The following is a 16,268-nucleotide window of genomic DNA, read 5'->3' on the forward strand; positions in this document are numbered from 1 at the left end:
GTTGTCCTAGAAAAAAGTGCTGGATCTCCTGCTCACTTTGGGCACTGAATAGAACCGTACAGGACCTTTTTCTCCAAATGTATCAAGTGGGCTACATATATTATTTCAAAAAGTTCATGGAGCCACAATTAATACTTTGGAGCAGATTTGCTGGGATTTACATAGCACAAAGACAGTGGAAACCACATGCAAATGCCCTACTCAGGATTTTCCTGATGCGCAGATCTCCCCAAAAGGACATTTTTAACTTAATTGTTTTAGTATTTTCTTTAATTGACAAAATACAATTTAAAAACTGTTTGTATAGTGTAGTATTTTGTTTCTGTACCTTTTGGGTCTATTTTATTACTTTTACTGACTTTCCTTTGTTGCATTTATCTGTAGCTCGTTCGGCAGTACTATAATCTGAAGTCACATAAAGATTCTTCTCGTTCGTACCCTGTTTTCTTTATTCATATTACTGTACCTGCCTCCACTGTGGATGTTAATTTAACACCTGATAAAACTCAAGTTTTACTTCATAATAAGGTAATTTATATTTTAATTTATTTTTAAATTGGTATTTGCTTACTTAGGCCCTGATCTTAAAAGACTTTCCACGTTTAATTTTAGGCTCATGCATAGCTCATTGGTTTCATTGTGACTAATCAGGTACTTGAAATTAAACACATGCATTAGCCTTTACAGGACTGAGGCTTTAGTAGTTCATATATGATAGGCTGCCCTTGTAACATGACTATTTGAAAATTATTGAATCAAATAAGTAACCATTTATTTGATTTTAAAGATCATTTGTGTACTGTCATACTAGCCCCTGTCTCAGCCATGCTCCTTTCAGAGCCCATCATCCTGAGAAGATCTATACTGTGTTAGACCATGTCCATCTAGCCCAGTACCCTGTCTCAGACAGTGTACAGTCCCAAATGCTTCAGAGGAAATGAACAGAGTGATCTGTCTCCTGCCATTCAGTCCCAGGTTCTGGCAGTTGGAGATTTTGGGACACCCAAAGCATGGGGCTTTATCCCTGACCATCTTTGTTGTTAACCATTGATGGACCTATCCTCCATGAACTTATCTAATTCTTTTTTAACTTAGTTATACTACTGGCCTTCACAGCATCCCCTGGCAAAGAGTTCCACAGGTTGACTTTGTGTTGTGTGAAGAAGTACTTCCTTATGTTTGTTTTTTAAACCTACTGCCTATTAATTTCATTGTGTGACCTCCTAATACTTGTGTTGTGTGAAGGGATAAATAATACTTCCCAATTCGTTTTCTTCACACTATTCATGATTTTATAGACTTCTATCACATCCCCCTTTAATCATCTCCTTTACTAACCTGAACAGTCCCAGATTTTTTTAATCTCTCCCCATATGGAAGCTATTCCATACCCCTAATCATTTTTGTTGCCTTTCTCTGTATCTTTTCCAATTCTAATACACCCTTTTTGAGATGTGGCAACCAGAACTGCACACAAAATTGGATGTGTTGGTGTACTATGGCTTTATATAGTAACATTGTGATATTTTCTGCTTTTTTATCTATCCCTTTCCTAATGGTTCCTAATGTTCTGTTAGCTTTTTTGACTGCTGCTGCACATTGAGAGATGTTTTCAGAAAACTATCGACAGTAACTCCAAGAGCTCTTTCTTGAGTGATAACAGCTAATTTAGACCCCATCATTTTATATGTATAATTGGGATTATGTTTTCCAATGTGCATAACTTTGCATTTATCAACATTGAATTTCATCTGCCATTTTGTTGCCCAGTCATCCAGTTTTGAGAGAACCTTTTGTAGCTCTTCGCACTCTGCCTGGGACTTAACTATCTTGAGAAGTTTTGAATCATCTGCAAATTTTGCCACCTCTCTGTTTACCCCTTTTTCTGACCCCTGTTTACTGACATTTTGTATATTTTAACCATGGGGACCTTCCCTCTTATCCCATGACTGCTTAGTTTGTGTAAGAGTCTTGGATGGGTGACCTTGTCAAAGGCTTTCTGAAAATTCTACTACACTGAATTGACTGGATCATCCTTGTCTATGTGCATGCCGACTCCCTCAAAGAATTCTGATAGTTTGGTGAGGCATGATATCCCTTTATAAAAGCCTTGTTTACTCTTCCCCAATATATCATGTTCATCTATGGGTCTAATAATTTTGTTATTTACTGAGATCTCAACCAGTTTACACTGTACTGAAGTTAGGCCTATTGGCCTGTAATTGCAAGATTGCCTGGAGAGAGTTTTTAAAAATAGGCATTACATTAGCTATTCTTCAGTCATCTGGTACAGAGGCTGATTTAAGTGATAGGTTACATACCACAGTTAATAGTTCTGCAATTTCATATTTGAGTTCCTGCAGAACCCTTGGGTGGGCCTATTGGCCTGTAATTGCAAGATTGCCTGTAGAGAGCTTTTAAAAATAGGCATTACATTAGCTATCCTTCAGTCATCTGGTACAGAGGCTGATTTAAGTGATAGGTTACATACCACAGTCAATAGTTCTGCAATTTCATATTTGACTTCCTGCAGAACCCTTAGGTGAATACCATCTGGTCCTGTTGATTTATTACTCTTTAACTTATTAGTTTGTTCCAAAACTTTCTCTATTGACACCTCAGTCTGGGACAGTTTCTCAGATTTGATGCCTAAAACAATGACTTGAGTGTGGGGATCTCCCCCATATCCTTTGCAGTGAACACTGATGCAAAGAATTCATTTAGCTTCTCTGCAACAGCCTTATCTTCCTTGAGTGCTCCTTTATAGCATCTTGATCATCCAATGACCCTCTGTTTCATAGGCTTCCTGCGTCTGATGTACTTAATTTTGTTTCTGTCATCTTTTGTGTGGTTATCTAGTTGCTCTTCAAATTCTTTCTTGTCATGCCTTATTGTATTTTTACACTTGACTTGCCAGAACTTATGTTCCTTTCTATTTTTCCTCACTAGGATTTGACTTCCATTTTTTAAAGGTTGCTTTTTTACCTCTAACCACATCTCTTACTCTGCTAGTTAGCCATGGTAGCATTTTTTTGGTCCTCTTGTTTATTTGTTTGCTTGCTTGTTTATATTGAGTATACATTTAGTTTGAGCCTCTATTATGGTGTTTTTAAGTAGTCTTCATGCAGTTTAATTACATTATGGTTGTTATTACTGAAAGAATTCAGTTATATTCACCTCTTTGACCAAATCCTGTGTTCCACTTGGGACTAAATCAAGAATTGCCTCTCCTCTTGTGGGTTTCAGGTCAAGCTGCTCCAAGAAGCAGTCAATTATGGTGTCTAGAAATGTTGTTAGTACATCCTTTCCTCATATACCCAGTCAATATGAGAATAGTTGTAATCCCCTATTATTATCGTGTTTTCTACTTCTGTATCCCTTCTAATCCATCCTAGTCAGGTGTATATTCCTGCTGCTATACCCTTTATAACATTGGATATATTGCTATACTCTTTATAACATCAATTATTTTAAGTCGTACATTCATTTTTGTCTTCACAGAGCTGCTTAAATCAATCATATATCGTACTTATATCACAGTAGCACTTTTCATCGTCAAATGGCTTTATAATGACTGACTAGTCTGTAAACAGAAATATGATTTATGTCCTTTTTACACAATTCTATTCATAATTTTATAGTTACTTACATTAAGTGGGGGGTTAATATTTAAATATTTTTAATATTAAAAACTTGAGTTGTTTCTGTTTTAGGACCAAATTTTGCAATTGTGTGTGCGTGGTATGCCCTTTGACATCATGGAGGCTACAGGATTTAATATTCATGACTGAGATTGAAACTTGGTCCATTGAGTCTTGTATCAGAGATTGCATAGAGACAGATTGTGATACACTTATTATCACTGAATAGCACCTTAGACCATAAGTAGTACCATGGAAATCAGTGGGTTTGCTTACACTGCTCAAAGTAGATAAGGGCTTCTCTGCACAATGAGATAATACACACTACAGTGGTATGATTTCTAAAGTGCACTGTTTTGCACAGTACTAGATTCACATTAAAGGTTCCTGAGCATGCTTTAAGTAGTACAGTTTGAAACAGCCCAATTAATGCACAGCACGTTAGTATGCCTTAGAAATTATACCCCCATAGTGTGGATTATGGGAGACAAGCCCTAAGGGTGGCACAATCTAGACTAATATGTTGCCAACTCTCTTAACAGTGCATTTTCTTGGTTTTATGGGTTAGAATCACAGGCTAAATGATATTTCATAATAATTTGTGTGAAAATAAATATAAGGAGGTTATTTTCACATTTAAGGTTTAATTAAAACTCTCCTTTTACTCTAAGGAAGTTTTCTTTCTTTTTGTTTGGTTTTAGAATTTTCTACCATTTATGTAAAAACAGTCTTTGAACCATTCTGTGAATGAACACTCACTAAAATCGTGATGCTAACTTGACTTGGTTGTTAGTCCGTTGCACCCTGATAGTGTGTTTCTAACTCCAATTAGCATATACTGAGTGAGAATAGATACTTTAATACTGTTCTAAAGAAACAAATATACGAGTACTAGGTCATAAAGAAAGTAGTACATCTGTTTTGTGGTATTAAAATTTATCGATGGAGCAAAAGTATTTATAGTGAAAGATTTAAGGCTAAAGGATTTCACTGATTAGTGAATGTTTGGTGTATTTTAATGCGAATGTATGAACTATTAATGCTTCATAATACAATCAATCTAAATTTACTCACAAAATACAGTGAATAGAATTTTTTTTTATTGCTATTGTGTTGTATCAACAACTGTCAAGTACATTTTCATTGACAATTTGTCCTAATGCTTATGAGTTTTCTTTTCAGGAATCTGTCTTATCTGCTGTTGAAAATGTATTGACATCGCTGTATGGGCTACTACCTGGTACAGTTTCTTGTGAAACTAATAAAACAGATGTTACCTCAGTGGACATGGTTGTTAATGAAACAGAACAAACAGATGTGCTTGTTAATAAAATGGAACCATTTGGGAATAGTGATCCACATGCACATACTTCATCCTTTTCATTCAGTAATGATGTGCAAAATGGGCAAGCAGGAAAAAACACCGAGGTCTGCTTAAATCATCAAAGATTTTCTAGTGATAATACTCATGGTCTTCTCAATAGAAAAGAAATTTCTGGCACAGACGAGACTGTGAGTGATATATCTCAAGACAGTTCCATAAATAATTTATCATGTGAGGACAGCCAGAATGGATATAGTGTAACATTAACCCTAGATGGCAGTACTCACATTGACACTCAATCTAAAAACAGAAGTGAGCATCCTTTGAGAGCCGATCACACTAATGAAGTGGAAAAAAATGAGGCAAATACAGTCCCTGAGTATGTATCTGCTGATAATTGGAGCAAAGGGAATGCACTTAAAAATCATACAGGAGAGAACCTGGAACCTGTAAAGATTTTGATACCTGAAGTAGGAGGAATAACAGATCATAAGGCATATGAAAAAGATCATGATCAGCAAAGTGCAAATCAAAGTATAAAAAAAACGAATGTGGTTAATGATAAAGCAGGACAGATCATGGCCTATGATTTAATTAGTAATCAAATAATTCGGAAACCCATGTCAGCAGTTGCCCTGTTCACCCAAGAATATCGTTCTAGATTATTAACTGATAATCCAAAGACCAACATGGAGGACTTGATGCTGAAAATTGAAGGACTATGGGAGAAACTGAGCAGAGAGGAAAGAAAGAAGTAAGTTTCCAGAGTTTGCACGTGACCTCTAAGCCATGTAGTTTCTGGGTGACTCATTGGGTCCAAAAAATGAAAAATTACATCCACATCATTTATAAAAAACAGGATGGAAAATGATTTTTGGCTTGCCAAGAACACCATCCTGGCTAAAGTTTGTATTGCTAATTATGATGTTTACTGTGCGCAGATATGTACTGCTTTCTGATTTACTCATTTTGATATTACAAATTTTTCCACTCTGTTTTTCAATTTCAATATGTTGCTGTCTTTCGTAAAATACTTTAATTTTTGCAACTTATTAAAATTATATTTTCTTGTAGACAAAGATAATGAGCCTGTATAATTGCCATCTTACTTCAGTAGATTTTTGATTTATTCTTTAAATACTTGGCACATGTTGTGTGTTCTCTCTGCCATTATAGACATCTCAGGGTAGTTACTATCACCAGCCTTCTTTTGCCAAATACCAAGGCACATTTTGGGCAATTTTTTTCCAAGGGCTGGTAGATTCACTGTGCTGATTTATATCCCATTCAGCTGGGTTGTGGTCAGTGGGATTGCACAGATGTATAAGATCGCACAGAATGTCACTGCATTTTTTTTTTAACAATTACTCTCCATTACTTTCAATAAAATATTACTATCTTGTCATTCTCATGTGTTTTTAGAGGCAAAATCCTGGCCTCATCTATGCATGTGTTGGGGTGCCCCCAACCTCTTGAGCTATCACAGTTCTGCTGGCTGAGTAAGTCCAGTTTTTAGGATAATCAGGCAGGAGGTGTACAGCACCTGAGTTGCATGAAGCCCACTTTTACAGGGACTTACCAAGAGGCTGTCATTCTGGGTGTGTTGTGGTTAGCAGCTGAGGCTCCACCACCATGTAGTTCCCCAATCCTTCTCTCTTCCATCTGCTATTTTATTTATTTTTTTCATTGTTCTACACAAAAAGAACTTTTCCCAGACTCTAGGAATTTGAACAGGTTGTTCTGTTTTTTTAAATACAATTTAAAAAAAAAAACCCAAAGCCCCTTAAGTCCAGAAGGTATCCCAACCCCCATAATTTTGCATAAAAAACTGAATTGGATAATGAATTCTGAGAAGTATTTCATGCTAGCCAAATCCCCACCAATTCAGAGATCTCAGCACTCCCCAGCGTCCTATCAAGACAAAGTAGATTGTCTTGAGCAGCAGCCACAGAGAGGCTCTGTATCTTATAAGGAAGAATTAAATTAACCATATCTCTAAACAGTCCCTTGCTCATATTTTTCTTTAATCATCCGATTCTCTACCCACTGAAGTTAGTGGAAGTTTTGCCATTGACTTTAATGGGAGAAGAACTAAGCTCTGAACTGCTACTAGGAGCAAAAAGAGAGACTGTTTCCTGTGTGGGATGTGATGGTCGCTTATGAAGCCTGCCGCTGAGAAGCTGCTTTTAAAAGCTAAAACAGTGTTAGGAATATGGGATTTGCCATACTAATTCAAACTCTTCTATTATCTCTAACGTCCTGATTCTGGAAGTAGCCAATGTCAGACACTACTGAGGAAAGAAAACAGTCCATAATGCACCTAGTCAGATATGTAGTGCAATGTCCTATTCAATGGGAGCGGGGGAAGGACAGTTCCTTCTTGACTCATAGGTAATCATTTTGTACTATGAAGCATGCAGCTCAATTACACTTATCAACTTGCGTAATAGTAACTGTCACTTTTGGTCATAAAATCATTGAAACATATCCAGTTTGCCCTTTTTCCACTATAAATATCACCTCTAATGAAATTACAGATGAGTTACCAAATCCCAAATACTGGAATCTCCATATTATCTAAAATGAAGATCTCTAGGTATGTAATTCATATTGACACCAAATTTTTTTAACCTGATGTTACAAAATTTTCAAACATTTCAAGACCTTAAAAATGTTGTTTGCTTGCATTATATGGCCTTCCCTGCAAACTGAACCTTGATGCATTGGAAAGGCTTCTGTGCACCAATAACCCACTGAGCTGTGCCAGTAGGAGTTTTAACTCCTGGCAGGTTACCCAAGCCAGACACGTTGTTATGGGAACCTCAACTCTATTTTTTCTTAACTTTTCTGCAATTAAAATCTCAGTTTTAATATTCTACTAGCATTTATTTTTATACAAAAATTGGATTGCTCTTGGATAGAAAGGGAATATACTCTATATATGGAACATCTGTTGAAGCTGATTTCCATATAATTTAATTAAATTAATAATACCTTTGAACAATAGTCTGTGATAGACACCAGAGGTAACACTTGTCATCTTCTGCCAGCAAAGCAACATTTAATATAACTCCATCCAAAAGATATATTAGATAGAGAGAAATTCCCAGAATATAAGGAATATCCCGTTAGCATTTATTACAGACATTTCCCATTTGCAAAAAATTACATATTATCAAAGATCAGTGCCCTAATGTTTTCTTTATTTTCATCAAAACTATTGTCTGTGAGATCAAGCCAAGAGATCAAAGATCTAAGAGAAGCTAACAAAGCAGAAAGATCTATAGTTGTCTTCTCAAAGATAGCAATTTTGAAGATTTGTTCAATGTTTAATAAAAAATGTAATTCTCTACTACTTCGGTCTGCCAGGTACAGTCTGGATAAATTAGGTCACCGATAGCAGGGGTTCTCAACCTTTTTCTTTTTGAGGCCAACCCAACATACTATAAAAACTCCACGGCCTACCTGTGCCACAACAACTGTTTTTCTCCATATAAAAACCAGGGCCAACGTTAAGGAGTAGCAAGCAGCGCAGATGCCCAGGGCACTACGTATGTTCAACCCCAGGTATTGGCTCAGGGGCCCCGGCTGTAGTGGGGGCTTCAGCTTTCTGCCTTGGGCCCCAGTGAGTTTAATGCTGGCCATTCTTGGTGGACCCCCTGAAACCTGCTCATGGCCTCTCCAGGTGATCCTGGACCCCTGGTTGAGAACCACTGACCTATAGTAACAAGGGGATTGTGTATTTAAAAGGGTAGTCTAAGAAAATACAGATTGCCATCCACAGTCCATACACTTTTACAAACTGCCAATAAAAGTCAAGAGACAAAAGCTATTGTCAGAGAAGAGGTATATTTTCTCAAAAGCAGCCCTAGAATGTGATATTTATCAAATACAGTAGAGTTTGAAATAATTGACTTGCATTATCTGGATGAGCTGACATTGGCAAAGGATGTCCTCTTTATTTTATTTTGGGGTATTTGGGGCTCCTTCGGGTCAAATTTTGCCAAAAGTTGTCCTATTCAAATTATCCTACTTGCTTCCTCTCTATAATAGTCTCAGAATTCCCATCTCATGGATTTCTCACTGCTTTGCTAAATCTTTGCATCTGGGCTTAAAGTACAAGTCAGAAATAGTCAAATGTAGGGTAAGTCAGATGGGAGGAAGCCTTATTTTTTGTCCTTGAGCAAAGCTCCTTTTTGAATTGAGAATTCCAGCATCATCTTTAATCAGACTTCCTAAGACACCTCTAACTAGCTAGGAGGCAACTACCTGTATTTCTCCTGGTCTCTTTAGATCACACCTGCCTATGCTGAAAAATATTTCTTGAAAAGTGAAATGGGTAGCTTTCATTGTTAGTGACCCTGCTGTTTACTTTCTGAATCTAGACTAGACACTGTCAGATACTTACAAAGCCCTCAGACTCAACGCTTGCAGGGCTGGAGTTCCTCCTGAATTAAACCCATAATAACAAGTGTTCCTTAAATGTATGGGTTTTTAAAGTTTTAATATGTCATTGTAAACCCAATAGCCACATAATTAAATGTTCACATTTGTAACAAACTGGCATTGAAAGCAGAAAGAGTATGGATCAGGTCAAAGTTATAACCCAATATTCAGGATTAAGTTTTTCTGTTCAAGTGATTTTACCCATTAATTTTACAAGTAGCAGATGTTTTTTATCTTAACCTTTACTCCATATTTTTCTTGGACATGATTTGTTGCTCATCCCAAGATGACTGCTTTAGTAAACTAAATATTAGTACCATATGTGAATGTTAGCACATTATAATTAATTACAAATGGTGACCCTTCTGTTGACCTTATTTTCCACCATACGTGCAGATAATTGAATCTGACTGTTCCAGCAAGTATCAGTGAATAAATTAACATAAGACCAGTTAAAATACTTATTTCCAATACTGATATAGGATAATACTGCTTCTTACTGGAAATCAGTAGGATTACTAGACAGAATCCAGGATATTGAATGGGGGTAGGAAAGGAGAATTGAGCAAATTGCTGCTAAGGTCTTCAAACATTAAGATTTGTATCTGGGAGGCAACCAGCCCTATAGAACTGTAGTGTAAAGTCCCTGCCTTATATAACCTAAAATAATGTTAAGGCTATTATCTTAGTCGAGCCCACAAAAAAGCTTATAGCAATTTTTAAAAAAGGAGTACTTGTGGCACCTTAGAGACTAACAAATTTATTAGAGCATAAGCTTTCGTGAGCTACAGCTCACTTCGAATGCATCCGATGAAGTGAGCTGTAGCTCACGAAAGCTTATGCTCTAATAAATTTGTTAGTCTCTAAGGTGCCACAAGTACTCCTTTTCTTTTTGCGAATACAGACTAACACGGCTGCTACTCTGAAACCAGCAATTTTTAAGTATCATAGAGCCTGACTGTGCAATACCCATCCCTGTTGTTCAGCACTCACTCCTGCTTACTCCCATGAAGTCATTACGATTACTCACTTAAGTACTTACCAACAGCAAATGCAAGGGTTGCATAGTTAGATGCATGATCTCAATCCCCTTTATACTTAAGCACTGATATAAAAGAGTACCTCACTTTAAGGATCTGAGTGTTACCCTGTATGTACAGCCACAGAGGAACAAAGGAGTTGCCATAGCAATGACTAGTAGCCAGTGTAGTTCAGTATCTTATTTCTTACAGTGGTTAGAACTAGACACTTTGAGGGAAAGTTTCAGAAATCCCAGAGGACAGTTAAAGAATAGCCTGCTTATAAGAAAGTTTCTTCCTTAACCCCAGTCAGTTATTGGTTGGCTTAAGCAATATAATTTATGTCCTATATTATTTTTATCCTAACTAATGTAACTGTGAATCATCTCATTATTCATATAAATGAATCATGGTTTTTTTAATCCTGCTATGCACTTGGACTCAATGATATGTAGTGACAATGAATTCTACAGGATAATAATATATACATTGGGTAACAAAAAGTTCATCATTTTTAATTTTTTTGCTTTCAATTTAATTTAATATCCTTTTGCTTTTATATTATAAAAGGGAGTAAATAGGAGATCCTCATTTACCTTCTCTGCATCAGTCATAATTTATGTGTTTGTTTAGTTTAGAACACCTGGTAATCTGTCTTTTCAAATTCTCCTCAAACTAAAGTCTTTCTAGAGATGGTCTGATCCATAGCATTATTTTATGTTTGTATAGTTTAAACGTGCTTAAAGAATCTCTACAATAAACTACATCAGTGTAATTTTATTTCTTTATAAAGTTATTCAGTTATTCAAACTGATCTTCGTAGACTAGGCTCTTCCTGAAATCCTGCTTGAAGAAAGTCTTTTCTTGGGGCTCTTATAATTTAGCCATGGGGCTGGGCAAGCAGTAATCAGTAGCAGTTTGCTACCAAATGCCTGTGCTGCTCTGATAAGTTGATTGATATGGCTATTACAAGTAGTCCCCAAAAATTATGAATGTAGGTATCAGTGTCAGTTTTTTATACCTCTACAATCAAAGAATTTAAAACCATTTGAAGTCAAAATGCCAAGAGGCACTACTCTCCAATACAAGTTAAGTGCCTATAAACTGAACATGTACTTCTGAAACAGTATTTCTGGTTATAAATTTAAGGTTAGATTGAGCCTTTAGGTGTAAAGCAGAAGTAACAGCTCAGCTCCTCTGGCTGTCACACTGGGGTAGAGGCAAGGCTCCCTCCACTGTTCAGACATTTCTCTCCCACTTGGTCAATGGGGTAGAACACAGGGATGCTGAGTACGTGGGTCAGGATGCAGAGAAAGCTAATGTGGCTATGAAAGGTAGTGGAGGTGCATGACTCACGGCGATCGGGGGAAGTCCTGGACGATTGGAAAAAGGCTAATATAGTGCCTTTAAAAAAGGGAAGGAGGAGGATCCGGGGAACTACAGGCCAGTCAGCCTCACCTCAGTCCCTGGAAAAATCATGGAGCAGGTCCTCAAGGAATCAATTCTGAAGCACTTAGAGGAGAGGAAAGTGATCAGGAACAGTCAGCATGGATTCACCAAGGGCAAGTCATGCCTGACTAATCTAATTGCCTTCTATGACGAGATAACTGGCTCTGTGGATGAGGGGAAAGCAGTGGGCTTGTTGTTCCTTGACTTTAGCAAAGCTTTTGACAGGTCTCCTGCAGTATTTTTGCCCGCAAGTTAAAGAAGTATGGGCTGGATTAATGGACTATAAGGTGGATAGAAAGTTGGCTAGATTGTCGGGCTCAACGGATAGTGATCAATGGCTCCATGTCTAGTTGGCAGCCGGTATCAAGTGGAGTGCCCCAAGGGTCGGTCCTCGGGCTGGGTTTGTTCAATATCTTCATAAATGATCTGGAGGATGGCGTGGACTGCACCCTCAGCAAGTTTGCAGATGACACTAAACTGGGAGGAGAGATAGATACGCTGGAGGGTAGGGATAGGATACAGAGGGCCCTAGACAAATTAGAGGATTGGGCCAAAAGAAATCTGATGAGGTTCAAGAAGGACAAGTGCAGAGTCCTGCACTTAGGACGGAAGAATCCCATGCACTGCTACAGACTAGGGATCAAATGGCTAGGCAGCAGTTCTGGAGAAAAGGACCTGGGGTTACAATAGACGAGAAGCTGTATATGAGTCAATAGTGTGCCATTGTTGCCAAGAAGGCCAATGGCATTTTGGGATGTATAAGTAGGGGCATTGCCAGCAGATCAAGGGATGTGATCGTTCCCCTCTATTCAACATTGGTGAGGCCTTGCTGGAGTACTGTGTCCAGTTTTGGGCCCCACACCACAAGAAGGATGTGGAAAAATTGGAAAACATCCAGTGGAGGGCAACAAAAATGATTAGGGGACTGGAACACATGACTTATGAGGAGAGGCTGAGGGAACTGGGATTGTTTAGTCTGTGGAAGAGAAGACTGAGGGGGGATTTGATAGCTGCTTTCAACTTCCTGAAAGGGGGTTCCAAAGTAGATGGATCTATACTGTTCTCAGTGGTAGCAGATGACAGAATGAGGAGTAATGGTCTCAAGTTGCAGTGGGGGAGGTTTAGGTTGGATATTAGGAAAAACTTTTTCACCAGGAGGGTGGTGAAACACTGGAACGCGTTACCTAAGGAGGTGGTGGAATCTCCTTCCTTAGAAGTTTTTAAGGTCAGGCTTGCCAAAGCCCTGGCTGGGATGATTTAGTTGGGGATTGGTCCTGCTTTGAGCAGAGGGTTGGACTAGATGACCTCCTGAGGTCCCTTCCAACCCTGATATTCTATGATTCTATGACTGTATTAGAATGTGTGTCACAATCTGGCCTTTAGTTTGTTACATTTGTGATTTCTCTCCCATACTCTGCCCCACTCTCTGTTTAGATATGAAGAAAAAGCCACAAAAGACCTGGAACGATACAACAATCAAACCAAGAAAGCTGTGGAGCAGAGAATACAGAGATCAACAAAAGAAACAGAAAAAAGATACAAGTCCAAACTGAAGACTTCTCTCTCTGACCAGCAGAAACTTGACAAACTTTTTCAGTCTCAAATTGAAAAGAAACACAGCCATAACCAAGCTATGAAAATTGTACAGGTGCCCTTTTCTATGAGTTCTTTCAAACGTCAACTTCAAAGGCTTGAGAAGAGAAATGTTGATAAAAACGAGTCTTGCCTGATCTGTCACCTGAGTTTTCCTGATGCATGGATAATTGCTTCTGAAAAAAAAATCATGTTGCTAAATCCGTATAGAGTGGAAGAAGCCCTACTTTATAAAAAACTACTGGAGCAACACAAACTTCCTGTAGAGAAACTGGACAAGCCAATTGTATTAACTGACAGGTATAGTAGTGTGGAGCAAGGGTGTTGTCATGGGGTTTTGAGGGGTTTTTGTTTTGTTTTGTTTTTTTGTGGTTGCTTTAGTTTTATTAAGTATCACTTAGGAATTAACTACTGTAAACACTGAAGCACAAATTTTTCTTTAAGTGATAGTCCCTCACTTAAGGTGCACAAGAGCTTCATGCACCTGAGACCAGAAGACTTATTAGCAGTGTCCGTTGGTCTGTGCCTGCGTCTCTTTGTGCTCCAAACTGAGGACATAGGGGGTGGTGCAGATTTCCTGCCTCTTCGGTTCCTTTGTACCATCCATGGTCTGTGACGGAATCCCTCCAGTGTCCACAGCTTTACTAGCATTCCTGCTTCAATTTCAAATATTTCTGTAAAAAGTTTTTGTCTTTATCTAGTTAGTTAGTGGTACTGTTTAGTTAGCTAGTGTTAGTAGAGGTTTTGGGGGAATTCCTCCACCCCAATATTCCCACCATTTGGAGTACTTGGTATGTCTAAGATCCCTGGCTTCAAGAGCTATGTGGCCTGTCCCCAGGTCTTCCCAGTTAGTGACTTCCATGGCACTTGTTTCTATTGCCTCAGGAGATCAGTGTCTCCTCCAAGTTGCAATATTTGGCATTCCTTTCTCCTCTGAACCTGGCAATCTTGAGAGTTCCAGCTCTGAAGATCCCTGCTGGACTGCTCAATCCCCCAGGCCAACACTGAGTCATCATTGGTTGTAAATGCTGAAAAGTGCCCCTCTGAGTACAGTAATCCCGTGTTCTGGATCATGAGAGGACAGAGCTAAGGACCTGAGCAGGTGCAGTAGATGCGAGGAGAGTAAGAGCAAACACTCTCATAAAAAGGAGAAATCCTCTCCCAAGTCCTCATCTAAGAAGAGGACTTCTTCCCCTGCACCCTCCCAATCTGGTCAGACTCTGCATCCTATTACAGTTGTGTCAGGATCTCAAGGGGAGCACAGGTCTGGCTCATGGTATAGGGAGCCAAAAGTGCTTTGAAATTGCTGAGCCCTGAAGGGGTGGGACCATCTCCAATACCAGTAAGCAAAAGAAGGGAACGATGCTGCCCACACCAACAGTACCATCCCTCATCAAAAAGGGGATTTGGTGATACCAATATTTAATCAGCACCACTGGCTCTGTCATGGGATAGATACAGACCACGCAACTCAAAGAACTCCAGTTACTGTAAGGTAAGTAACATTTCTTTTTAAATCTACAGGGAAATGTTACTTTTACCTTTTATACTATGTTTTAAAATTAGAAAGAGACCTAGTCCTGCTCTTATTGAAGTTACTAGAAATTTTGTCATTCATTTTAGGGTTGTAAAGTGAGGGCCAGATACTGCTTAAAATAAATTATTTTATTCATCACCCAGAGCTTTGCTAAATATTCCCTATTTCCATAGCTCCTCACCAACTTTTATTGGCTGTGGAGCAGGTGCGGTCTAATGTTAATTTCTAACAATCTAGATTTTGGGGTTCTTTTAGAGAAAATATATAGAATGTAAGAGAATTCGTATCCTTATCTGCCTACCTTAACAGTTTCTATGCTTTATAATTTTTTGATTTTATTTAATTGGATCCTTCTTGCCATCTAGTTTTTATAACAGCTTTATTATCTAGCAATTTTAATTTTAAATCATGATTTTTTTCTTGGAATAATAGGAATATACTTTTGATTTAGGTAATTTATTGTTAGCATTATCAGTTACAAAAAATAAAACACAGGTCTTTGGAATATAAAAAGAAAATTGTCAGACTCCAGTCTGTCTTTTTCAAGTTTATTTGACCTGGAGTTTTTATGGTACTTCTGTTTTCCAAAAAATCTAATGTCACCCTTTTACAAATAAAAATCCATTTATCCATGGATTTTTTCATATGTACATGTAATTTTAAAAATGGCTAATAGATTATTCTACTTGGTTAACAGACTGTAATCCTGGAATTGTCATGCTGGTAGTAAATATATTATTGTTCACGCCGTCTCCCTGTTTGTTATAGTTTCTTTGTTATTTTAAGCCTTGTGAAATTATTGTTTGCTTGTTTGTTTTTCAGTTTGTTCAGCGGATCTCATTATATGGATTCTCTCTACCATATGCCAAAGGATTGCCAAAAATTAAATGGATCAATTTACTTGTCGGATCCAAGGCTTATAGCAAATGGTTTTAGGATAAAACTAATACCAGGTATGATGTAGTTTTGTATTTATTTTGACTCTAAAACTTTTTTATTTCACAGTTGAAATAATTGCATATATGATATATTGTAAATCTATATCTCCTCACCAATCAAACCATCTGTACCCTCAGTTCCTCAGCATTGAAAGGTATTCCTATGTGGCTAAGAGTATCATCTCTGTCGCTCAGTGCATTGGGAAATGGAAAATGATGGCTGGTTAGTGAGGTGGTAGAGCAGAGCTTCAAACAAACATTTTGTCAGGAATAAAACCCAGGTCTCCTAATTCTCAGTCCTGTGCTCTGACCACTGCCCCA

At 38.0% G+C, this 16,268-nt stretch overlaps 1 protein-coding gene across 6 annotated transcripts in view; it reads left to right on the forward strand.

Annotated features, from left to right (window-relative positions):
- PMS1 (PMS1 homolog 1, mismatch repair system component) overlaps nt 1–16,268 on the forward strand; it is a 99,759-nt gene that overhangs the window by 64,908 nt on the left and 18,583 nt on the right. For 5 of the 6 annotated variants that reach the window (XM_038421690.1, XM_038421691.2, XM_038421689.2 and 2 more), the window contains 4 exons: nt 385–528; nt 4,824–5,719; nt 13,314–13,772; nt 15,832–15,962. In XM_038421690.1, the coding sequence (XP_038277618.1) occupies nt 385–528; nt 4,824–5,719; nt 13,314–13,772; nt 15,832–15,962 (1,630 nt within the window). Of the gene's footprint in view, nt 1–384; nt 529–4,823; nt 5,720–13,313; nt 13,773–14,497; nt 14,968–15,831; nt 15,964–16,268 lie in introns of those variants that run through there. The other variant, XR_006278056.1, reaches the window with a different exon arrangement.

Source organism: Dermochelys coriacea, chromosome 11 (genome assembly GCF_009764565.3).
Source record: "Dermochelys coriacea isolate rDerCor1 chromosome 11, rDerCor1.pri.v4, whole genome shotgun sequence".
Classification (NCBI taxonomy): domain Eukaryota; kingdom Metazoa; phylum Chordata; order Testudines; family Dermochelyidae; genus Dermochelys; species Dermochelys coriacea.